This window comes from Daphnia carinata, chromosome 10, assembly GCF_022539665.2.
Source record: "Daphnia carinata strain CSIRO-1 chromosome 10, CSIRO_AGI_Dcar_HiC_V3, whole genome shotgun sequence".
NCBI lineage: Eukaryota > Metazoa > Arthropoda > Branchiopoda > Diplostraca > Daphniidae > Daphnia > Daphnia carinata.
In genome coordinates, this window is record NC_081340.1 from 8,073,890 (window position 1) to 8,098,689 (window position 24,800).

Consider the following 24,800-nt stretch of genomic DNA (forward strand, 5'->3'; position numbering starts at 1 on the left):
ACATTCTGCAAAATGGACTAACTATTTGGACGCCGGCCATCAGGCACCCACATGGCAACGCTGTCGTATCCCTTATTATTAAGATGTTACTAAGACAGCTAGATCAGCTGTCTCGGCTGTCATTTATGGCCACATTTTCATCGATTCGTTACCTGACTGTTGCATTTTATTTCTATGCAAGTTGGCCGAGATCTACGCCACTCTACAAGAACAGTTCACGGGAAGTAGCAGCTGCATTTCTCAGTCGACAACTACCCAATACGTCTCCAGGTACTGTGTACTTCTTCCATTTTAAACTTTGTTTTTCCAATTTCTTGGCCAGTTCATGTGGTGTTAGAGTTTGAATTGCTTGGCAAAATGAATTGACTTCGAGCCGAGAGAGAGGAATATGCCCGGAATCAACAATCAGCATTAACACAATGTCAGACGTGACGAAATTAGTTAAGCAATAGGGAGTTTCTTTGTACTAGAAACAATCGAGGCTTTTTGCTTGTCTTTTCAGTTAAACACGTGAGTCCTACGCCACTAGTACGAGGTCATTCCAGTTTGTGTAGGGAAAAGTTGCACTCCTCCCATTATTTTTTTTTTTCTTCATCTTCATTTAGCAGAGGCCGAAGAAGAAAATAACTGTCACAAACGAGTCGAGTCAGCGAAAGTACAACATTTTCTCTTGGCGAGCTTCGCTGAGTGCCGTTATTGGATTACATTCCCTTCGTGACATTCCGCCGCTTTGCGTATCCATCAACGCCGACATCCTAAATCCCTCCCAGCACAACTTTCGAGCTAGGACGTATGAGTTTGTATAGGTTTACTTTTCAACTGGGAGAAGGACTTCTGTGTGGTTCGTTTCTTATTTGCCCTGTTGAATTATTATTGTTTTGGCACTGAGACAGCCAAACTACAGACACACGAATATAGAGTCGTCTCATTTCGGCCAAACAGCAGCCGAATTCTTTCGGCATTTTTTAACGAAAAGTCTTTAAAAAAGTTTCAATTCACCAACGGCTTTAACGTTTTCACATAATAAGCTTTGTAATTCAATCAGTCAAATATCGTACACGTTTTGGATCGAGTTCCATTTTCTTGTTTTCGTTTCGGAAATTCTAATGGGAGAAGAGGCTTCAAAAATGGGTGGAGTCAAACTCGTCGACATTACCAAGTCGTGGTAGACTGGCAGGTTCACTTTTGAAATTTGGCTCGTGCTACCGGTGTTTCTCGCCATTGCTCCTTTTCAGAATCAAAATATACAGCTAGTTTAGTTGACTTGCAAAAGGTATGATCTCTTTTATCATTTCATCAGATTAGTTTTAGTTACTTGCTGGCGAGTTTCAGAAAGCAATCGTTGGTTAGCCACATAGTTTCATTCAAAGTTCGCAGAAAAAGCATAGAAATCACAGCAGAATATATATTTCCATATTCCACAAATAAAATGTACTAATCAATTCAGAAGACATTGCAATTTGACGGTTTCTTGGCATTGCATTTCATCAAAGCTGTTGTGTTTTCTAGATCCTTGTTTTCCCTTTGGCTCATTTTCAAAAACATGATTAACAGGATTCAGATCTTTATATGCAAATTACTTCCTTGCGAATACTTATAACTACTTAATTTACCAAATGTGATGTAATGATGTTACGGGCTGCAAAGTTAACATTTAATATTCTTCTTGTTTGTGAATGGTGCAGCCACCTGGATTTAGGAATTGGAGAGGATGAAGGATCGACCGCTCTGCTGGACAATAGCGCGGCCAAACACAAGATGGCCGTCCGGCCGCAACGCAAAAGGCGTTCGGAATCTCGTCAGAGAGAGGGTAATCAGGGAGATGGTGATACATCTTCTGGGGCTGTCTCATCAGAAACCATCGACGGCCAGAATGATATCCAAACTGGGGGCACCGTGAAGAAAGTCAAACCGTCCACTGACGAAGAGGATCCAGCAACAGCTGATACCAAGCAAAAGGGCTATCGAAGGACTCGTTCCGGCAAGCATCTGGTCGCTGTTGATCCCGTGGCTAAACGAGAGTAAAATCTTGAATAATATTAACTGATAATGAATATAATTTTGGATGACGTTGATTTGTTGTATCGCATAGGGCTGTTGTGAAGGAACTGGTGGAGACAGAGGAGGAATTTGTAACGGACATGGAACACGTAGTCAACGTTTACTACCGCCAGATGGATCATCCATCCACACCGAGAAAAGTCAGCGACCAGCGCGATGCCATTTTTGGTCCTTTCAAACAGATTCAAGAATTTCACAAAAGGTTTGAAAGTTTGATCTATTTCTTTTTCAAATAGTGGCTGATTCATTTTGCCTTTAGCGTTCTCCTGGAAGGCCTTAAGTATTACGCCAATGAACCTCAAAAATTGGGCAGGACTTTTCTTCGCTTGGTAATTATGATAAATAGCAACTTATCTTTGAGATAAACTAAATATTTCATTTACTATTAGGAACGAGATTTTGATAAACACGCTCAGTATTACGGCGATGAACCGAAATCCCAGGAACTTTTACGTGAAGACAAACACTTGAGGGATTTCTTTGAGGTGAGGCTCTAAATTTTCTCCTGGTGTTTACAGCCATCATTTATTTTTTGGTGGGTGGGAAAACTAGACTAAAACGGCAGATGTAATTTTATGGGGTTGAGCTATTTCGGACTCTCGATCTCTCCATTCCTATTCCTAGCTTTCCTTTCAAATGAGATGAACAAGGTGGCGGGCAAGTTTCATCAACCAGCAGCCATGTCGTGTCATGGCTCTTCTCCGTTTTCACCCTTCCAGCTTGGCCGGGTGCTCGATGCGATCTTCAAATCATTTTTAATCCCCATTTCTCTAGAGAGTTCGGGATGACTCAGATAATGCCAGAAATCGTCGGGCAAGATTAAGGATCTTAGGTGTTTTGCCTTGGGCGTCAGGAGAACATCCGTCATTCCGTCCTTGTAACAGTCGATCATTTTCCCCGTCAACTTAAAGCTCGCTTTTAATTTTTCATGCCTGCCATTAGTGCATTTCATTATTCGTTTCACGGAGCGCCTTCGTTTAAGAGGGTGGCGCAGGGACGGCAAATAATCCATCAAAGTAGTTGTCGTGTTTTGCGACGTTCCATCATCAACAATGAAGAGTCGGTGATTCCACTGTCAGTGTACACGAAATCGTAACGAATTTGACACTATTATCATGTGAACATTTTGTAGTTTCTGACGCCCGGAATTCGATTAAATTAGCTTCGCCGTATTTGTAACAGCTTTAGCTGACGGATTGGAGATGTGCAAATCTTTTAGCTAGGGCCGGACTATATTTAGCTCGTTTGGGGTGAGAAGGGAATCGTCAAACCAATTATGAAAACGAAAAGGATAAGAGCAGTAAGAAAACCACAAAGGAGGGAAAACGTCGTCGTTTACGTTCGTTACTATTAGGCCCTTTTAGTTGCGCAGGCCGATGATGACAGAAGCCAATGAGCTGGTATCCCCTTCGTAAGGCCCTATCGCTTCCTTTGCCGTAGGTCTAACGCGATTGACGTCGGCTTGGTTCGTGCCAGTTACAAGAAAACACCGTTAACGCCCATTTATTTTGTTTAAAGAGTACACATTGAAAGAGAAATGTACAGCTAGTAGATAATGGGTCAAATGAGGAAGTAGAAAAAGGGCATCGAGCCAGCATATTAGGAATCCTCAGTTTATCTCTCAAATTATTGCGGAATGAAAGCCAGAATTCTTTTTTTTCCTTTCGAAAAAGAGTCAAAGACCTCTGGCTGCCAAAACATCAAACTGTAGACTTCCTTCTTTTGTTCCCTGCTCACGAGTCCTTGACTTTAGTTTGTTGGCAATCCACAAGAAACGTCACAACGCTGTATCAGCACGTTAAAGCCACGTCCAACTAAGAACGTATTTTCTGTAAAAGTTAACGTTGCTGACATCAAGCGATTGCTTTTACTCTTAATCTGAATGATCTCTAACATATTGGCCAGGTTCCACGTTTTGCGTTTGTCTCCGTGTTTCCCCCCCCCCCTTTTTTTTCTCTCGCTCTTCACGTTTGATTCGTTAGTTTATGGGTTGAAAGTTGTACCACGGGGCGGAACACAGAGATATGGTGAGTATGGAAGCCGAAGCGAGAATGAGAAGGAGGTTGAGCGAGTAGGGCGTACGAGTTCGGACAGCCGATGGATCTAAATTTAGCCGGTGGATCGGTCGACATAAATGGAACACATGCGGCACGTTGCCTGATTTAGACACGACAACGTTGCACCAACAGCAGAGCGACTTGCATAGATAGGGAACCGGGGAATTGGAGGACTAGCTCGCAACGCTATACCATCTAGAAAGCGAGCAGTGCGGATATACTGGAACTCGAACTGCACAGGAATCCGGTTGCAGCAAAAAGACGGTTATTGGCAAATCTCTTGTTGCTGGGTAGGAAATCATTTTTCGATCGCATCATCACCACCTTCTAATGTTTTGGAGCTGTACGCTTTCATCCCGTTGATTTCCATTTCTCGCCTCCTCCCGTGCCTTCGGATACATCCCTCCTCCATCCATTCAAGCAAGGACTGGCAGGGCAACATTAGTGTGCCGCTACTATCAGCACCAACTTGGTTGTTTGTAGTGTGCTTTGGGGCGTCCCTGTAAGCGAGTTCTAGTCGTAAGGATTCCAGGTCTCGGTCAGGATCGATTTTCCATTGCCGTCGCGGCTCTCACAAGCCGTTTGCCTTTAAACGAAAACAATAAAGGATCAACATCATAGGGGAGAAGAGCAGTCCAAACAGCCCAGCAAAGGTCGAAGACCATCAAAAGAAGTGGGTGGCGGTTGTTTCGCGTGAACATCATCAAACAAGTGCTACACGATTTTTCATTTCGTCTGCTACCGCTGCACTGGATTAACAGAGTCTTCATCGTTTCGATCTTGTGGATTAACATCAATTGACGGCAGTGATTTTGCTTGTGATCTTGAAATCCAACAGGTACAAATCGTGCATTTCTGCCCGGAGCATTAAAGCGTGGCTTCAATTAGATGCAGATTTCATCAGATCGTTGCGGAATTGGCATAGGATTTGATTTGGAATTTCAAAACGCAGGATTGTAGTTTTCTTTTTTTTTTTTTTCAATGCAATACGACAGTCCTTGGAGAAAACGAAAGGGGAAAGAAAAATGGTTATAAAAATGCGATGGGCAAAGCTGGGTTGAGCTGCCCTACCGTCCAGTATAGCCCTGGACTAAGAATAGCAGAAAGCAGCAAGCATACCATCTGTATATGTATGTATATTCGGCAAAGGCAGAGATGCGGTCGACCTTATGAATACCGTAACACAAAACAAATTCCGTGAATTTCTTCAACGACAAATCCACCATCAAATTTTGCATTGGGCGAACCCTGTTAACTTTTTATTGTGGCGTTTTCGTACGCTGGATGGTCCATCCACACAAACTGAGGGAAACAGACGTTCATAGATTGGCAAAGATGTCTTGAGAACCCTTTCGCTTTCTTGCTGATTCTTTTTCTTTCGTGCGATGACATTACAACAATCCTCTGGCATCATGTGCTATCGTTGTTGCATTTTCAGGACTATGGTCCCTGAAAATGATAATCCAATCAAAGAAACGAATAGTTAAAATTCTGTAGGTTTAGTTCGGTGGCGAGCTGCAAACGTCTTCCTATTCCCCCTCACCTGGTATTCCAATATTTAACTTCTTTCTGTGGCAATCCCTTACCTGCTTTAGTTTCCAAGTTAAAATGGAGCTTTCCCTTAAAATGAGATTCTTTTGTTTTTACCGTCGGTTTATAGATAAGGTTGCAGTAGATCAAGGACTTGTTCGCAATGCTCAGTGGTGATGAAATTCAATTAATTGTTTATATTTTTCTTTAACAGGAGTACAGTCATCGTATTGGCGACAACAAACGACTGAGCGAGTACTTGAAATTGCCTATTCAACGTATCAACGATTTTCAAGTCCTCCTACAGGTAATTTACCATTAACCGGTGTGATATCGCATTTTGAATAACAGCCCGATTTCTCTTTTTTATAATCAGGATTTGATTTCGCATTCGCGTGAACTGCGTGAAGACACGAAGGATTTGCAAAAGGCGCATGAGTTTATGCTGGCATTGCCACAACGGCTAAGCGACTCGAAATTCATTGAGAATCTATCCGGATACAAGGGCAATATCCATAAGCTAGGGCGTCTCCTACGACACGTAAGTTTTAAAAAATCTTGTTCTCACCTAGTTGACATTGTGTTTACGACCACGCCTGCCTGATCAGTTAAAAAATACGGGATCTAATATAGTTCCCAATGGGTTTAAATGAACAAGACATTTCGTCCGCTTCATCGATATCCTCCAGGTGTGCGTGTTTTTTACGAATGGGCCGTCTGGCCAACTGGTATTTTTAAAACATATTGCGGAGATTTGCGAAGCTTACGCTTGTAAATGGCCGAGTCAGATTCTATTCGCAGTTGGTTTGTTTATTTATCCTTTACCGTCGACCGTGAAACTGTGAAGATCCATGACGTCATTTACCTATTCTCCTCCAGCAATGGCCGACCGATGTATCACTTCAGAAACAGCTGCAATTCCTTTCGTGTTTCAGTCTATATCTACATTTAGCTCAGTTATTAAATTTTTTTTTGTTTTTGTTGCCATTTCTTTCGAAATAGTTTAGTAAAAGAATGTACTGGTCCTTTTTTTTTCTCCATCAATTGATGACTAGTCCGTCCGACTGCTAGAACCACTTGAGAGCGGCGACTGTGTAAGAGTAATGTAACGCGTAGGTCGGCGATTAGACAAGCAGGTTATTCATAGCCCTTTGACTGTCTTTTCCCTCGACAGCAGCGACGCGTCATGCTCAGCCGAGAGAAGCAGCTGCTCCTATTTAACTTGTGTCTGTTACCTTTTTGTTTTTGTTTTTTTCCCTTAAGAAAAATGAGTCTGACCACGCCATTTGAGGATTTTCAGTGAGTGGGCGCGTGTGAAAGACATACGCTCGATAGACTACATGTGATCTGCCATAGTCCGAAAATTGGATTTTCCTTCGCGTTGCATTAGGTCACGTCTAAATTTAGATTGCCGACTAAGAAAGGAATAGTTAGCAGTAGGTGGGATGAAGAAGATGACTGTTACAGGATGCGAGTCGTTGGCTTTTGGTTTCTCGCCCATCCGTGCCCAGTCAAACCCAACAATTTTTCAGCACCAAAAACTATTCATTTGTTTCATCTTCGTGTTTTCTTCGACACAGAACATTTTGATATATCAATTAAACGTTGCTCACAAAATTGGAATTTGCATTCATTTAGAGCTGGTGGACGGTGACAGACAGCCGCGGCCGTGCTAGAGAACGTTACTTGTTTCTCTTTAAAGCCCGCATTTTAGTGACGAAAGTCAGAAGGGTCACCGACGATCGTAATCTTTTCCTCCTCAAGGATATCATCAGGGTAAGTTTCATTTCTGAATTTTAATTTTGCGTGGCAATCATTGAATGAGAAATCGTTTCAAATAGTTGCCAGACGTTGAAGTCAAAGTTCGACAAGGCGAAGCAGATTCTTGCAGTTTTGATTTGGTCCATTCGGATCCGCGCTTTGTCCGCTACCCGCTTAATTTACGTTGCACAGCCGGGCAATCTATTCACGACGATTGGTTACGAGATATTCGCAGCTACGCCGCGCACGCAAGTGAGTTCTGTTTTTATCTCGTCTCGTTTGATTATTAGAATTCCGCAATGACCTCCGTTCGTTACGTTTATGTAGTCGCTTTACAAGAACACGTCGAGGACGATTTGCAAGTGGACGGTCCTGGTGAAACAGACAACGAAGCTGACGATCCTGTTCCAGCTCCTGCGACGCGACCCACTCATTTGCTGAAACCGGTCACGATAGCCCCGTCTGATTCAGCCGGCCCGCAGGATTCAGCGCAGATCGCCAAAAAGATCAAAGACCTTATTCATCTGAAAGGAATTTCTCCGTCCGCCCCGCAGCCGATATCTGTGCAATCGCCTGTAATAGAAAAGGCTTCTCCAGGAGAAGTTGAACTCCATCGTTCAGATTCTTTTGACTCTGTTCAACGAGGAAGCCTTTCCGTCCGATCAGCGTCACAGGCCTCCTTGTCCGGTAATCAAACCATTTTTGTTTTATGTAGGATTCTAAGACGTCTAACGTTGAATGAGATCATTTTCATTCTAACTGCTGGTGATGCTGTTAGCGCAGCAACGATGTTTATTAACGTGGGTTTGACGAGATTAACATTGTTTCGATGTTGTTGGATTAGTTCTCATTTGAATAACCCTATCTCACGCTTATTCAAAATAATTCCTTTCCAAAAAGAATATCAATCGTTGGCATCGCTTCGTGAAAGTGATCCGCCAAGCGACGCAAGCGACGCCACTCTCTTCGCATCGATGGCCGATGGCATAACGGAAATGGCGGCCGAGCCGCTGCCTGGCCGGCCCCGTTTCTCTCGCACCATTCGTGGAAACTTTTGCGAACGTGAGTACGCCCCTTCTACTGATCAGCTACTGATCGCTTTAGCACTTTGCCTTGATACTATTCATTAACTGATGATCTGTGTTCAAGCCTTTAATAATAATGTTCTACCTGACGCGTGAAATTCATTAAGTAATGCTGTTTCTCAAACAGCCGGTGAGAAAGCAACGTTTGACTGCGCTCTCGAGGTTGACGCACCTGCCCAGGTGACTTGGCTGCGCAACAACCGGCCGCTGGACGACCGTTTCGCCGACCGGATCCAGACTGTTTCCAAGGGTAGGAAACACAGTCTTCAGATGATGAACTGTCGACTGGATGACAGCGGCCTCTACACTGTTGTGGCTGCCAACGAAGACGGATCGGCTACGTGCTCGGCTTCTTTAGTCGTTCAAGTTCTGACACCAGAGGAGCGCGAAAAAATGGCCCAGCAGAAATGTCCCGTCTTTCTTGTCGTATTGCACGACACGGAACTGATCGAGGGGACCTCTGTTCGTTTCATGGTCAAAGTCAAAGGCGATCCCATCCCATCCATCGAATTGTAATTTTAATCTTTTCATTTCGCGTGGCATTTTAATTCATAATTTTACGTTGCTCCATATCCAAAAAAACAAGCCGCAAGGATGGCAAGAAAATGGTGGAGTCTGACCGTATCAAAATCATCAGTGAGCAATCGGCCACTGGATTCTTTGAGCTGGTCATCCTTCAAGTAACTGAAGCTGATGCCGGCGAGTACACGTGCAAGGCGCTTAATCGTTTTGGAGAGGCTATGTCTACGGCCAAAGTCACCGTTACAAGTGAAGCACCTTATTTTTCATTCCACAATTTTTTATTTCATCTCAATTCATTTTCAACAGGTGAGAATGCCGTTTTTGATCTTCTGGGCAACCAGGGTTTACTAGCCCCCGGCGAAAAGCCAGAATTTCAGTGGTACAGGGACGGCGTTGCTTACGATCCCGAGGAAAGGTTCAAAGTCACCTACGAAGACGAAGCTGATACATTGGCCCTCGTCTTCCAGCACGTCAAGCCGGAAGACGCCGGACTGTACACGTGCGTCGCGGCCACCAGCACCGGCAAGATTTCCTGCAGCGCCGAGCTCACCGTCCAGGGATCCGTCCACCATCTGCTGAGGGAGCCGGAACCGCCGAGCATCTCCATGGACCTGACGGACACGGAAGTCAGTTGCGGCGGATCCGCCATGCTGGAACTCAAATTCAAGGGATTCCCCAAACCCAAAATGGTCTGGACCAAAGGCGAGGAGGAGGTCAAGGCCGGCGGCCGTTTCCGTTTCCTCTTTGAGGACGAAGAGTCGATCGCCCTCATCATCAAAAGTAAATCAGCTGATGTGGCTATTGTATCATTTGGTTCATCTTCTCAATTAATTCACTGTTCATTAACAGACGTTGATCACAGCGATGGTGGACTTTACACGGTGACTGCCACTAATGACCTCGGTCAAGTGACGACAGAAGGCCGGCTGCTTGTCAAAGCACCTCCCAAGTTCAAGAAGAAGATGCAAGATATGGCTTGCATGACGGATGAACCGTTTAAAATGTCGGTGGAAGTCGAAGGATCACCGTTACCCGAACTCAAGTGGTACAAGGATGGCCAGATGATTATCGAATCTGAGCGCATCAAAGTGGTGAAAGAGTCGGAAGACACGTTCTCTCTTCTCATAGAGAAAGTCACCATCGAAGACAGCGGATCCTACTCCGTTGTTGCTTCCAACTCTCTCGGTCAAATGTCCGACTTTTGGCAAATGGTGGCCAACGCCCCGCCAGCCTTCATCAAGCAGTTGCTCAAAACTTGCGAAGTGGACGAAAGCGAATCCATTACCTTCCAGGTGCAAGTGGAGGGCAATCCCATGCCAGAGGTCAAATGGTTAGTCGTTCTATCTCTTGCATAAATTGTTATCGATTTAATCTCCTTTTTCTTCTGGCAGGGTCAAGGATGGCAAAGAGGTGAAAAACGATCGTAATGCCGTCATTATCAAGCAGGAAGGGAACGTCCATTCCCTAACCGTCAATGGAATCAAGAGAGACGATTCTGGTAGCCATCTTTCATTTTAACGTTCAATTTCAGATGTTTCATTATTGTTGCTAACCCAAAGGCAAATATTCGTGCGTCATAACGAACACGCATGGAGCCAAAGAGGACACGTCCGATTTGAAAGTGCGATGCAAACCCGAGATTACTCAATCGCTCAAGGATACGGAGGCTAAAGCAGGTGACAAGGATGTATCCTTTGTCCTCAAAGCCAATGCCTACCCTGAACCAAAAATCAAATGGTTCATCGATGAAATGGAGATCACAGAGGAGCGCAATGAATTCTCATTCGATAGTGACCCAAAAACGGGAACTTACTCTCTCGTCATAAAAGAGATGAAATCCGAACTGTCGGGCAAGTTCACGGCACAAGTATCGAACGCACTTGGCACTGCCAAGAGCAGCGCCGTTCTCTCCGTCCAATGTAAGGAATTTTTATTTTATTTATTTTTTGGTTATTCATGTGCTTGAAAACCTTTTTCGATTACCTACAAAGATCCGCCCAAAGTGGAGGAAGCGTTGAAAGACATTTGCATCGAGGAAGGCAAAAATGCAACGTTGAAAATCAAGTGCGTCGGTCTTCCTGAACCCACAGTCACATGGACTAAAGAGGGCGTAGAGGTGGTGGCCGACGCTCGCATTAAAATGCAAAAGGCTGCTGACTCTACCTACTCGCTGACGTTGGACAAGTGTGTCACCCAAGATCAAGGCCTTTACAGTGTTAAATTTGCCAACGCATTGGGACAGGTCAGCGCCTCTTGTAACCTGAGTGTGGACTGTAAGTAAATCACCTGTTGAGTTGAATCGAAAGATCGATTAACAAATGGAATATATTACAGCCAAACCCAAGATCCTGTCTGACAATTTGACAGTCAAGGAAGTGTATGAGGAAGAAGAGATAATCTATGAAGTTCGTGCCAGTGGTCAGCCCAAACCGCAAGCTCAATGGTAAAAACGAGATATCAAATGCAAAATTTGTATTGTTCTTTGTAATTGGGTTTGATTGATGCAGGACATTAAATAATGAAACAATAGTAAAAAGCGAACGGATTGACATCACCGAAACGACCGACACGTACACGTTGAAAATCAACAAGGCAGCCATGACAGATGGCGGAAATTATGCCATTAAATTAAGCAATCGTCTGGGAGAAGAAACCAAGAATACGTCCGTCACAGTTAAATGTAGGAAATTAACTTTTATTTTAAAGTCGTATTAGATAAAAAAAAACTAACTTTCAATCGTCCGACAGCCCTGTCTGAACTGCGGGTTCCAAAGATCCTACAGGGATTGAGTGACACCACTGGCAGCAAGGGTCAACAGTTAGAATTAAAAGTACGCATTCGCGGTCAACCGAATCCCGAAGTTGAATGGTAAGTTTGTGGATGATTTTTGTTGAATGCCGTACTGATGTTCAATATGCCAGGTTTAAGGATGGCGAAGCGTTGAAAGACCACAAGGACTACATTCTTTCTAAGGATGAGGTTGAAAACACGTACACTCTTGTGTTGCCAGTAGCTCACGAGTCCCACGCTGGAAACTATACTGTTAAAGCCACCAATGAACACGGCTTTGACGAGTCTAATGTACGCATACGTTTCTCATTTCTCTTTATCTATTTTCATCCTACATTCGTAACAATCATTCACTTTTTTTTTTAGGCTACTTTGACCATTGTGATGAAACCAGAATTGAGCCACGAACCAGAAGTTAAGGTGGAATATTACGAGGAAACCAACATCGAAGTTAAAGTCACCGCTCATCCAAAATCCAAAGTCAAATGGTAACTATAGCAGAATTTTGTGTGTGTTTGTACCACTGTTTAAAGGATCAATATGTTTTGCAATTCAGGCTAAAAGACGGAATCCAGATTAAATCAACCACTAGCGAACGAATTAGCATCACGTGCGAGGAAGGTTCCAACGTATACAAATTGAGCATCCAGGAGACTGTGGCAGAAGACGAAGGCACCTACAGCTTCGTGGCTACCAACAAAGAGGGAGAAACTCGTGGTGACATCAAACTGTCAGTTCATTCAGAAGCACCCACCTTCTCGAACAAACCCAAAAGCTGTTTCGCTAAAGCCGGCCAAACTGCCAAGTTCGAAGGCTCGGTCCAGGGTATACCCGCACCCACCATTTCATGGCAAAAGGCTGAGGAAGTCATAGTCGAGTCGGAGCGATTCAAGATGGAAACTGCTGAGGGTGGAAAATTCAGTCTAACGATTTCTGATGTTCAAGAGTCCGATTATGCCGAGTACACGGTCAAGGCAACCAGCGCTGTAGGAGAAACCAGTGCGACAGCTGAATTAACACTGACCAGCGAACCGCCAAGTTTCCTGGGTGACAAACTACCGGTGGCCACCAAGGTGAACGAAGGAGAGCCGCTGAAGCTTACGGTTAAACTTGGCGGAAGTCCTTTGCCAGAAGTCAAATGGTACAAGGATGGCCATGAGCTCATTCCCGATGAGAGGATGATGATCACATTGCTCCCGGATGGAACTGCTGAATTGGAAATCGCTTCAGCTGATCCGGCCAAAGATTCCGGCCAATACAAGATGGTGGCGATCAATCCTACTGGCGAAATTAGCACTGAAACTGCCGTTGATGTCAAGAAATTGCCGAAGAAGGGCACGATCGATGAAGCCCTTCCATCTACTACAGTAGCAGTTGAAGGCGAGCCTTTGAAGTTGGTGGCCCGCGTGTCTGGCCACCCAAAACCAGAGGTTAAGTGGCTGAAGGACGGACGACCTATTCGCCCTGGCAGCAACAATGCCATTCTCTCCCATCTACCGGACGGCACCGTTTCTTTGGAAATTGAAGTTGCTAAATTGGAAGATGCCGGAAAGTATAGCTTGGTGGTGGCGAACGAATTGGGTGAAAGCGAATGCGACACAACCGTCGAAATTCAACAAGCTCCGTCGGCTCCACAGTTTGTCTCACCTCTGTTCGCCGTTAAAGGAACTGAAGGCTTCCCTGTCCGAATGGAAGCCAAAGTCAAGGGATTCCCCTTCCCTGCCATCACTTGGATGAAGGATGGCAAAAAGTTGAAGCAATTTACGGGCGAGGCTAGTAAGAAGCCTGAAGCAGATGGTTCTGTCCGTCTTAGCATCGCTTCAGCCGATCCATCAGACGCGGGTGAATACACGGCCCTCGCTCGCAATAGTTTTGGTGAAGCTAAGACGTCTGCCAAAATGGAAGTTCGACCTCGCAAATCGGATGGACCAGAAGCGGCTGCTTCGGTCCTTACAGGACCACGTGATACGTTCGTGGATGAAGGATCACCCATCAAATTGGTGGCTATTATCGGCGGTAATCCCATCCCCGATGTCGTTTGGACCCTTAATGGCGAACCGGTTGATGAGTCCCGTTGCACGATAACTGTCGATGGTGACAAGTTCATCTTGGAGGTAGAAAAAGCGGACAAGAAAATTGACGAGGGTGAATACGAGATCGGCGTATCGAACGAGTTGGGAGCGGCCGCGTCCAAAGCCAAAGTGACCGTTAAGAAAATCTTTTCGGCTCCTTCGTTCACGCAGAGATTCTCTGACCTCCAACAGCTTCCTGGCTACGACTGCAAGTTCATGGCGAAAATCAGTGGGTTGCCGAAGCCGACCATCGTTTGGACTTTGAACGGTGAAGAGATAGCCGAATCCGAAAAATACAAGATGAAGCGAGATGGCGACATTTGTGTTTTGTTTGTTCGGGATTGCGCACCGGAACGGGCTGGTCGTTATGCCTGCATCGCCACTAATTCAGAAGGTATTTCGAGGGTTTAAACAATTGGAAGGAAATTTTATTCTTAAATCAAATTGGTTTTATTTCATTCCAGGTGAGGATCGTTGTGAAGGTGAACTGGAAGTGGTGGACAAGATCGAGAAGAGGGAAAAGGAGGAGCCGCCGCAGTTCCTGAAGCGGATCGGCGATTGCGAAGTCTACGAAGGAATGACGGCCAAATTCACGGCCTGCGCTTCCGGGTTCCCCGAGCCGGAGCACGAGTGGTTCCGCAACGGGCAGAAATTATCTGCCGGAGGCCGCGTAAAGATGGACAAAGAAGGCAACGGCCTTCTGCGCCTTACCATAAAATTTGTGGAAGAAGCGGACGTTGGTCAGTATTCGCTTCGGGTATTTAACCGTTCGGGCGAAGCTACGTGCTCAGCCGAACTTAGCTTCGACACGCTTGACTGCCGCCCCAAGAAGCCCGTCGGCGACCAGTACGCCGATTTCGACAAGTTCCGCCAGTCCGGAGCTCCCGTCCCCCTGCCGGACCGCCCTATTATTCATTTGATTCACGATCGCTTCCTAACTCTTTCATGGAAGCCATCTGTGCCAATCGGTCCGCGCATCCCTGTTACTTATCACGTCGAAATGTGCGAATCACCTGACGGCGATTGGCAAAAGGTAAATGCAATTCAAAAGGTAAATTTCCTTGGGTTTAATGAAGTTTCGATTGTTCCATTTCAGGTTCGTTCAGGAGTCAAAGGTTGTTCTTGCGACATCCGTGGTTTGGACCCGTACCGTGACTATCGTTTCCGTATCCGAGTCGAAAATCAATACGGTGTTTCAGATCCGTCACCACATAACTCGACCAGCCGCGACAAACTCTACTTAGAGCCTATTGCTCGAAAGCGTTTCCTGGAGCCTGGCGACACTTACAATCCCGACACTTCCTGCTACTTCCCCAAAGATTTCGATCTTGATCGCCCTCCCCACGATGGTTACACTCATGCACCTCGCTTCCTGCGTCAGGTAAATTTGATTTCACAAATGTTGAGCGTGATTGAATTGATAATTCCACAATTCCGCTTCATTTTTTTTAATTCGTAGGAAACAGATGCGCAATATGGAATCAAGAATCAAAGCGCTTCGCTTTTCTGGTACGTCTACGGTTATCCTAAACCGACGGTCAAATTCTTCTTCAACGACGAGGCAATTGAAATGGGCGGCCGATACGACTTCTCTTACTTACGCAATGGTCAGCTGACTCTCTTCGTCAACCGGATGTTGGACAGAGACGCAGGCATATATGAAGCTGTCGCCACCAATCCTTTCGGCGAGGCTAGGCAGCGTATCAAGCTTGAGGTGGCGGAACATCCAAAATTCATTACTCGACCAGAAGAAAATATTTTCATCACACGCAAACCGGGCCGCCTGCAGTGTCGCATTACCGGTTATCCGGAATGCGAGGTATCTTTTGACGTTGTCCTGAAATCCATGTATCATAAATTTAATCACTTTGTTTGATAATAGGTCAAGTGGTACAAGGATTGGCTTCCAGTAGCGCCTTCCAGCCGCATCAAAATGCAACATATTCTACCGGACACCTATATCTTAGTCATCGACGACGTCATTGGCAAAGATGAAGGGCTCTACTCAGTTGTGGGTCGTAATGTGGCCGGGGCCGTTTCGGCTTCTGCCATGATCCATGTTGAGGACAATGAAGACGAGTTTGCTTATCGGACCTATCATAAGGGACGCAACGTTAAAGCGAAACAAGTCGACAACAATCGCATTTTTGGTGATTATTACGATCTGGGAGACGAGCTGGGCCGTGGAACGCAGGGTGTGACCTATCACAGCGTGGAGCGATCCACCGGTCGTAGTTTGGCTGCCAAGATTATGACTGGAACTGGATTCGATTTGCGCTCCCGCATGATAAGCGAAATGGACGTCATGAATCAGTTGAGTCATCAGCGTTTGGTCCGTCTTATTGACGCTTACGAAACCAAAGATTCGTTCACCCTCGTCTCCGAATTGGCCGGCGGTGGTGATCTCGTGGACGCCGTCACACGACGACCCCACGTCACTGAAAGCGAAATCGCTCATTATATCCGTCAGGTCTTGGAAGGCCTTAGCCACATGCACAGTCACGGAATTGCTCACCTAGGACTGACTCCCGGCGATCTGTTCCTCACACGCCCAGACGGTGACGAACTCAAGATCGGCGATTTTGGATTGGCTCGTCGCATCTACTCGAATAAATTGACGCCGCTTGACTACGGAATGCCGGAGTTTGTTGCTCCCGAAACAGCCAATGGCGAAGGAGTTGGTTACCCAGCTGACATGTGGTCGGTGGGTGTCATTACCTACTTGTTCCTCTCTGGCATCTCTCCATTCCGTGGAGAAACGGACAGAGACACACTTCGCCGTGTCCAAGCTGGTCAGATCAATTTCGATCCAGAAGCCTTTAGCAATATCTCGAGCGAAGCCACTGATTTTGTAACTAAACTGCTTGTCTTCAAAGCTGATGGACGGCTCACCCTCGAGGAGGTAATACTTCCTTTCTCTTAATGTATTGCTTTATATCACAAATTGAATAATATGATTGGACTCATTAGGCGCTAAAACACCCATGGCTGAAACAAGCAGACCGACGATTTGCAACCGATGGACCGGGGGCTTATCATATCCCGACGGAACGACTCAAGACCTACTACGAGCGCCATTATCGCGATTGGTACGGCAACGCTTCTTGCCGCACTTGGTATAGGCGTCGTCCACTCAGTGGCGCCTTCACGCATCCGTCGTGCATGGTGTACCCTCCGGGAGAGGAATACACTCCGAGGCAGACACCTGAACCACCTCGCCGTCCATCAATCAAGAACGAGGTTTTAACGAGACTTCTATTTTTGATCATCAGAAATCTTGTAATGCATAATTGGATTTATTTAGATGAAGAGCTTCGAACATCCTGGAATCGACAGTGGTCTAGCAACCAGTGAAAGCCACTATCAGTATGGACCGGACACGTATTTGCTGCAGTTACGTGACGTGGATTTCCCAGTTCGTTTGCGTCAGTACATGAAGGTGGCGGGCAACAGGAGCGCTTCATTCGCTATGCGAATGCAAGACAACGATTACGCTCTGCCAATGATTTACGAACGACGTCGCTTCACAGACCTCATGGACGAGCAGATTGACGATGAAGCTCGCCGTGCTCGTCGTCAGTTCCGTTACGCCAACGACACAGGCCCATTGCAATACTACCATCCGAATCGTCGGCTTAAAAACGAGCTGGGCGTCCGTGACGAAGCCCACACCGAGGCTGATGCCATGCTGGAGATGAAACGAAATGGACACATACCATTCATGCGCGAGAAGCCCAGGACGGTGGCCATGGTAGACAACCAGTCGGTCCAGTTCTCCTGTCTGGCCGTCGGCGAGCCCCAGCCGTCCGTCCAGTGGTTCAAGGGAGATCTACTCATTCTTCCCGATCATCGGATAACAATTAGCTACAGCGCCGATACGGGCATTTCGATCCTGAAATTTGAACCGGCCCACTCTTACGACTGTGGTATTTACAAAGCCGTTGCTAGAAACAAGGTCGGTCAAACTGTGGCCAAAGCTCGTTTGGTCATGGGAGATATCCCGATGGCCCCAGATAGCCCGGAAGCTACGGATGTCTCCGATACCGAAATTCTCTTGCGCTGGAAGGTGCCAAGACAAGATGGCAACTCTACGGTTCTCTGTTACAGTTTGCAGCAAAAGGAGTCTACGAGCAACGAGTGGTCCGATGTAGCCGACAACATCGACCACGAATTCTTTCTGGTGCGCAATCTAAGCCCCAGCACTGAATATCAATTCCGGTTAGCGGCTCGTAACAAGTTTGGCTGGAGTGATAGAAGCATTAGCAGTGAATCGGTATCTACCAAAGAAGCAGGCAGCCCTAAGGTTGCCGTTACGAGAGCCATGAAGTACCTGCAACAGTTGACCGAATCTGGACAGCAGTTGTTTTTGGACGCTACTGGACCCCTTGATGCTTCTCCGGCATCCGACTACACCGTGGAGATGGAAGAAATGAAAAAGCCTGTGAAAACAACACCGCCCACGGATGATCTGAAATTTATCGCCGAAATTAACCGCGGCCGATTTTCGCTTATCGCCAAATGCGCCGATAAAGAAGGTAATCGAATGTACGCTGCCAAAATCGTCAAGAAAGATGGAGACAGTTTGCAAGAAATGAATATCTTGCGGGGTCTGTGTCACGAACGCATCGTTTCCCTTTATCAGGTACGAACCGGCACGCCGTTTAAATCTTTATTCTTGTCGTCTTTAACATAATCTTTTTACTCTTACAGGCTTACGAAAGTGGTGAATTTCTCGTATCGGTAATGGAGAAGTTGCAAGGTATCGACGTCTTGACTTGCCTCTCGCAACGTCACGAATACACCGAAAACATGGTAGTCTCGATCATATCGCAAGTACTGGACGGGCTGCAGTATCTGCACTGGCGAGGATTGAGCCATCTAGATTTGCAACCGGACAATGTCCTACTCATGTCAGCCCGCAGCATCGATGTCAAGTTGTGTGATTTCGGTTGCGCCCAACATACCTCCAAATTGGGTGGAACTATGGCTCCTGTTGACCGCTCCTATCTGCCGTTCACGGCGCCCGAGATCCTCAACGAGGAGCCGGCCTTCCCGCAGAGCGACGTCTGGTCGCTCGGCGTCCTCACTTACCTCCTCCTGTCGGGAGTTTCGCCGTTCAGGTATTAATGCTACAATTCTACTGTACGTATAAGTTTGTCAAGATTCCCTTTCGTGTTGTTATAATAGCGGCGAGAACGATGAGGAAACAAAGCAAAATATCACGTACGTTCGTTTCCGGTTCGAACCGCTCTATAAAGAGATTAGTATGGAAGCTACGCGTTTCATTATGCTGGTATTCAAACGGGCGCCAAGGTATACAATGCTTTATTTTGAAGCTATTCATAATCACTAATCTATGATACTTTTCATGTTGAAATAATCGTCGTTATCATCACAGCAAGCGACCAACAACGGAAGAATGTTTAGAGCACCGCTGGTTCCAGCCCAGCGAGCACATGCTCAAGAAGCGCGAACGGGCCTCTTTCCTCGGCAACCGACTCAAGGTAAGTTATTGTTACTACAACAATCGCCAATGATTCTCGTTCGAACCTCACCAAATCAAATCTACAGGCCTACGCGGACGAGTACCATCAGCAGAGAAGTCAACAAGCCACGAAATGTGAAGAACTTCTTTCTTCGTTCGGGTTGGGCTTTGGTCGATCTACCAGCTGCGAGACAGACATCTTCACAACGTATTAAAGACAGGAACTAAGTCAACAGAAAGAGATCATTTTGCCGAGGACGATTCAATACTGATTTTAAATTAAAAAATTTTCACGCTCGTGTCACGTGATGGTATGTAACGGTAGTTTCACAACTTTTCTTTCACGGTCACAGCTTCTGACAACTTTTACCGCCGAGATAATTCCCTGTTAAAAAGCAGCTGTCATTTGCAGTACTAGTCTTTCAGTTGGCCAACAGGAAACAATAGGTCACTTCAATTCGACTTACGCCAACTATCAGTATCATTTATTCAGCCATAACTGTAAGAAGTTGAAAAAAAAAACTGACAAGACTCTGCCTAAGCAATGAAATTTGTTAGAAACTGGTGATCAATCAGAGAACCCCTTTATTGGTATTATTAATTTGACTGTTGGATATCTATAAATTTATGGGATACAGATGATTGAAAATATATAACGAAAAAAAAAACGGTTTGGGTTCATCTGTTAATAAGTCTATGATTCAATCAATTCTTGATTATACGTATTGAACTTTATACTTTCGGCGTAACGCGCTAATGCTCAACCACTGAGCTGTGAGTCGTATACATTGTTTGTTTTTTTTCTAGTTCCCTTTTCAGTTAGAAAAACAAAAAATTCACTTAGAATAACTTTAACATCATGCGAATAACAGATCCAACTTCCCGTAGATTTGAGTCGTTTGACATCCTAAATTTCATTCTTAGTTTTGAACCGCAGACCACCAGTATCGTAAGCATATGCTCTACTACTGAGATACTGAACTTACACACTAGATAAATAGGTTAATAAATACTTTTGTGAGTTTTCAAAAATTGCTTAGACAATATTATTTTACCGATTACTAGAAAACATAGTAAGACATGTTATATATCTCACAGCTCAATGGTTGAGCATCGGCATCGCATCCTGAGTGTCTAGGTTTCGATTCCCAAGTGAGTAGAATGGAATTTATTCCGCATATAGATATACAGCAAATAAAGTGATGAAACGAGAGAATGCGTGCTATGGAAAAGTTATAGTGCAGATATTAGAATGTAGGTGAGTGCAACAAAGTAGGTATTCTCAGCATGACAATAAACAGCTGCCAACTATAAGTTGTAACGGTCTGTACATTGCAACCACCCAGACAATAAAGAAAACGACTTTAGCAAATAATTTAATTTGAAAAAATTGTATTGATATTTCTTTACACAAGTCAATGATCTGCAACTTCTGAAAGGCAAAATACGCCCTTGAAAAGTTGCCGGTCAGCCAATCAAAAAAATTTCGGCCTTTTTTTCTTTTTTACAGCTATGGCCATCTATCGGCCAGATTCCTATTTAATTTTCTAAATACAACTTTACGCATTCTAGCCATATAAATATATAATTTTTTTAATTAAAAACTTTATTTTATTAAAATATAACTATACAATAACTATTTTGTTATATTCTACTTACTTAACTTCATTATTATTACTATTAACTATTAACTTTCCATTTTGTGCGGCAGCAATTATAATGAATGTAATTCTAATAGCAATGAGAATAGTTGCTTGTTTTAGGTATAAATAATATTTTTGAGTAATATAAAGTCATTATTGGTTGTTGCGCTGTGAAAATAATACACAATAACGTCTTTATATTACTCAAACATATTAATTTTCTTAAGTTAACTTTTCATTTGGATAAGTACTTTAAATGTTTAAAAACATTTAATTTGTGGCGGATAAAATTTCTCGTAATGACTTTTGCGTCCACAAGAGGCGCCTTAAACCGTGGCTCATCGGACAGTTTTTTTTCAGGTATATTTTTAGATTGGCTTAACGCGTGTAGTCTGCTGTCTACCTTTGCTTGCTAGATAGACCGTCCTCGCTAGATTTTACTTCTTGACCTCTCTATAATCGTATTTGTTTCATTCTGATCTACATTTTTTCTGTCCAGAGTCACAAGTTAAGTGTTTTCTTGTATTCCTAGTGTGATTACTTTAAACTATGCTTTTGTTTAACAGTGTGAAGGACATTTTGCCAGAGTGTCCACTAGCTGGTGGGGGCGGCGGTAGTGGTCCGTTGACGTCACAAAGTAAGATGTAAATATCGAAACATGTGTTCGAACTTAACTTCTTGGTGCTTTTTATAGTATGGGGAAGGGGGAAATTTCTCGAAGGATTGTCCACAAGAGGGTCGCGGCGGTGGTGGAAGTCGTACCTGCCATGAGATAAACAAAAAACAAAAAAACATCTTCTTAGTGCTCATTTTTAACGAAGAAGAGGGCAATGTAGCAAGGGATTTTCCTCAAGGAGGAAGCATTGGTGGCAGCAACTGTTACAATGTAATTATATCTTCACAAAAATATTTTATGTTCCAGTGTTCATTGTTTTACTCCTAGTGTAATGAAGCTGACCACACCTCGAAAAGTTGCCCGAATCTCTTCAGCGCATTGACGGAAGATGGAAAGCCACATGAGCAATACATCCAGAAGCTGTGACATGCGATGAAAAGGAACTGTTTAAGGGCATCGTCTGTGTGGGAACGCTTTAACAATTTTGATAAAGTCGTCCTCCATGTAAGCCATTTCTCGGAACTATATTTTTTAAAACTTATCTATTGGGTTTGCTTTAGGCTACAGGAAAAGATGTACCTCAATACATAACATCGTTCGAAGAAGCCGGCCTGCACCAACTACTACTTCAAAACATTAAGAATTCTGGCTACATAAAACCAACACCTGTTCAGAAAGCTTCAGTTGTAGTTATTCTTGCCAAAAGAGGTTTAATTGCTTGTGCGGTCACGGGCTCCGGCAAAACGGTAATCCAATTAATTAACGCTGTGTAATTTTGAAACCTTGATGCCCTCGTACTGACTTGATTCGAATGGGTCGGTATGAACTGGGTAAGTTGAAGTAAAAGTAATTTTGAGTGGGCACGCCGGTGATTGCGACTACTAAAAGGTCCAATTGCATCTAAGATACTCAACAAACCCTTCGTGATATTCGTTGATTGAGTCATCTAAAATTTTACATTTTTTCATGCAGGCGGCGTACTTGGTACCGGTTATGAACATATTGTTCGAACAAAGCGTTGCTGGTGCGTCTCATGCCATGCGGCAAAAGCCAGAAGTTGTAATTGTCGCACCCACTCGTGAATTGGCCATTCAAATTCACCGCGAGGCGTGTAAATTCTCCTACAGTTCGGTTTTAAAGTCTGTGATTATATATGGAGGAACTCTCACGAGCCATCAGCGGTCAAATCTTCAAGCTGGGTGCAATATTTTTGTCGCGACCGCGGGGCGATTCAAGGATTTTCTCGACTGTGAAGTATTTGACTTTTCGGGAGTCAGGTTTTAAATTTTGGACGAAGCTGATCGAATGCTTGATATGGGTTTCGGTCCCAATGTTGAAAAAATTGTCAATCATTCAACGATGCATCCGAAAGTATGTCCTTGATGGCTTTTGAGTATGAGATTTGACTGATGTAATACTATTTGTTTCTCTGTAGGGAATCCGTCGTGTTTGTATGTTTTCAGCTACATTCCCAGATGACGTACAAGCGCTGGCTGCGACGTACATGGAAGACTACATATTCGTCACAACAGGCATTGTCGGTGGCACCAATCCGGATGTTGAACAGCTGTTTTTTCAGTGCTCGAAAAGAGACAAGAGAGCTAAGCTGATCGAAGTTTTACAAGATCTCGGTGATGCCAAGACTATCGTTTTTGTCGACAACAAAAAGACGGCGGATTTCGTCGCTGCATTCTCGTGCAATAACAACTTACAAGTAAGAATCAAAACTGTTGGAATTGGGCAAAGTGTCTTAACTTTAAATGTCTAGTCTACCAGCATCCATGGTGAGCGTAAACGAAAATCGTAAATGTCTCTTCCGAAGCTTCTGTCAGAAGAATATGCTAGCAATCAACTCACGAATCATGTAAGGTATGAAATATATATATGAATTAAGAGTTTTTATGCCTAATGGTGTTTTACTGTCTTATTATAGATGAACAATAAAAGCCGATGTCGAGGTGACGAAGAAAACAACACGTCGACGTGCTGTCAAACGTGTCTCCGTTCCGGAGAAGTAAGCGCCGGAAGGCAAAAGGTGTCGTGGTGAAACAAAAGCCAATAAATACGTCGCTGGATTGGATGATGAAGAAATGTTACACGAAGGCAAAGGACACGCTGCCGACATCCACGCCAATCACGTGCCAGATGAGCCGTAGGCGAACAATGGATCACCAGTCACATCCGTCAAAAGTGGACGATCTACTCGCGCAAAGGGCGCACTCAAAGTTCATTTTGACGTGCCCGAAACGGCGCATTCGCTAGTCCGATCCACCCGTTCGGTGCGGAAGACGGCTTCACCGGCCGAGAAGAAAGTCTCTCTCCAGCTGGAACGCAACCCCGACATTGAGACTTTGGCCGCTACAGCCAAAGAAGAGGAAGAGAAAGCACCGGCCGCCAAACGTTCACGACAAAAGAAGGGCCCGGCAGTATCTGCCGCAACAATGGCGGATGAATCTCCGGTCGTGCCGGCCACGAAACGGACACGTGGTGGCAAGAAAACAACTAGCGAACCTGAGCTTGTTAAGGAGGATACCTCATCGCCACCACCTCCACCTCGACGTACTAGAAACATCTAACAGCAAGACCCATCAATGAATTACCTATTTTATTTTTATTTTGTTTTACCCATAATTTTTTACCCATTGAATAATTTGTTCACATATCGGATTCTATTCTGCTTTTGGGTTCACTTCTGTACCTCTTTCCCCAAGTTGACCTCATTACGTGTTCCCATCCATGCGTTGAGGCTCACTTGATTATAATTTTTGTTCTTTAAATTTTGTGTCCAATTTTCATTCTGAGCGACGCCCAAATAATTTTGAAGAAATACAGATTTTGGTACGGTTGGTTAAGTATTTCACAATTGGCACGGATTTGTGTGTGTGTGTTACTGATGTTGGTGGACCTACTGCACGAGAGCCGCAACATGAATTTACCTTTCCCAACAATACAAAACTTACCATTGTAAACCCGAAAGACAACCAGCCATCTCCTTGTTTTAATTTGGTTTTTACATAGTATCTTGCTGTGCGAGAGAAAACTAAAAAGTTGTGTCTTAAATTGAATTCGCCTCCCATTTTGAAATATATGGTAACGTTGCTTCAATTTTGTGAACCGCTATCAGTCGCCATTTGCTAGTTCGTTGTAGTGTGTGAAACATGTGGTGTGCATCTGACG

General features: G+C 44.6%; 1 protein-coding gene and 1 long non-coding RNA gene across 5 annotated transcripts in view; both read left to right on the plus strand.

Annotated features, from left to right (window-relative positions):
• LOC130701393 (obscurin-like) overlaps positions 1 to 20,032 on the plus strand; it is a 39,310-nt gene extending 19,278 nt beyond the window's left edge. Inside the window, exons 4-37 of one of the 3 annotated variants that reach the window (XM_057523349.2) lie at positions 182 to 270; positions 1,686 to 2,021; positions 2,093 to 2,263; positions 2,321 to 2,390; positions 2,451 to 2,546; positions 5,863 to 5,955; positions 6,025 to 6,189; positions 7,287 to 7,424; positions 7,490 to 7,661; positions 7,737 to 8,096; positions 8,310 to 8,471; positions 8,622 to 9,006; positions 9,081 to 9,262; positions 9,323 to 9,796; positions 9,866 to 10,346; positions 10,408 to 10,514; positions 10,576 to 10,935; positions 11,008 to 11,289; positions 11,351 to 11,459; positions 11,524 to 11,696; positions 11,765 to 11,885; positions 11,939 to 12,098; positions 12,174 to 12,295; positions 12,364 to 14,273; positions 14,344 to 14,912; positions 14,976 to 15,260; positions 15,339 to 15,698; positions 15,762 to 16,781; positions 16,850 to 17,119; positions 17,184 to 18,521; positions 18,590 to 18,999; positions 19,067 to 19,192; positions 19,278 to 19,383; positions 19,451 to 20,032. In XM_057523349.2, coding sequence (XP_057379332.1) covers positions 182 to 270; positions 1,686 to 2,021; positions 2,093 to 2,263; positions 2,321 to 2,390; positions 2,451 to 2,546; positions 5,863 to 5,955; positions 6,025 to 6,189; positions 7,287 to 7,424; positions 7,490 to 7,661; positions 7,737 to 8,096; positions 8,310 to 8,471; positions 8,622 to 9,006; positions 9,081 to 9,262; positions 9,323 to 9,796; positions 9,866 to 10,346; positions 10,408 to 10,514; positions 10,576 to 10,935; positions 11,008 to 11,289; positions 11,351 to 11,459; positions 11,524 to 11,696; positions 11,765 to 11,885; positions 11,939 to 12,098; positions 12,174 to 12,295; positions 12,364 to 14,273; positions 14,344 to 14,912; positions 14,976 to 15,260; positions 15,339 to 15,698; positions 15,762 to 16,781; positions 16,850 to 17,119; positions 17,184 to 18,521; positions 18,590 to 18,999; positions 19,067 to 19,192; positions 19,278 to 19,383; positions 19,451 to 19,579 — 11,331 coding nt within the window. In that variant the 3' untranslated portion in view covers positions 19,580 to 20,032. Of the gene's footprint in view, positions 1 to 181; positions 271 to 1,685; positions 2,022 to 2,092; positions 2,264 to 2,320; positions 2,391 to 2,450; positions 2,547 to 4,815; positions 4,957 to 5,862; positions 5,956 to 6,024; positions 6,190 to 7,286; positions 7,425 to 7,489; positions 7,662 to 7,736; positions 8,097 to 8,309; positions 8,472 to 8,621; positions 9,007 to 9,080; positions 9,263 to 9,322; positions 9,797 to 9,865; positions 10,347 to 10,407; positions 10,515 to 10,575; positions 10,936 to 11,007; positions 11,290 to 11,348; positions 11,460 to 11,523; positions 11,697 to 11,764; positions 11,886 to 11,938; positions 12,099 to 12,173; positions 12,296 to 12,363; positions 14,274 to 14,343; positions 14,913 to 14,975; positions 15,261 to 15,338; positions 15,699 to 15,761; positions 16,782 to 16,849; positions 17,120 to 17,183; positions 18,522 to 18,589; positions 19,000 to 19,066; positions 19,193 to 19,277; positions 19,384 to 19,450 lie in introns of those variants that run through there. The other 2 variants (XM_057523350.2, XM_057523351.2) reach the window with 2 other exon arrangements.
• A 1,682-nt stretch (positions 20,033 to 21,714) lies between these two features.
• LOC130701456 (uncharacterized) lies at positions 21,715 to 24,467 on the plus strand. 2 transcript variants are annotated; one of them, XR_009422003.1, is made up of 7 exons: positions 21,715 to 21,893; positions 21,951 to 22,127; positions 22,184 to 22,369; positions 22,596 to 22,994; positions 23,059 to 23,337; positions 23,392 to 23,492; positions 23,557 to 24,467. It is a non-coding gene; the product is annotated as an uncharacterized LOC130701456 (long non-coding RNA). The 2 variants fall into 2 exon arrangements; XR_009422004.1 differs by having other exon boundaries at positions 23,392 to 23,487.
• Positions 24,468 to 24,800: the final 333 nt, after the last annotated feature.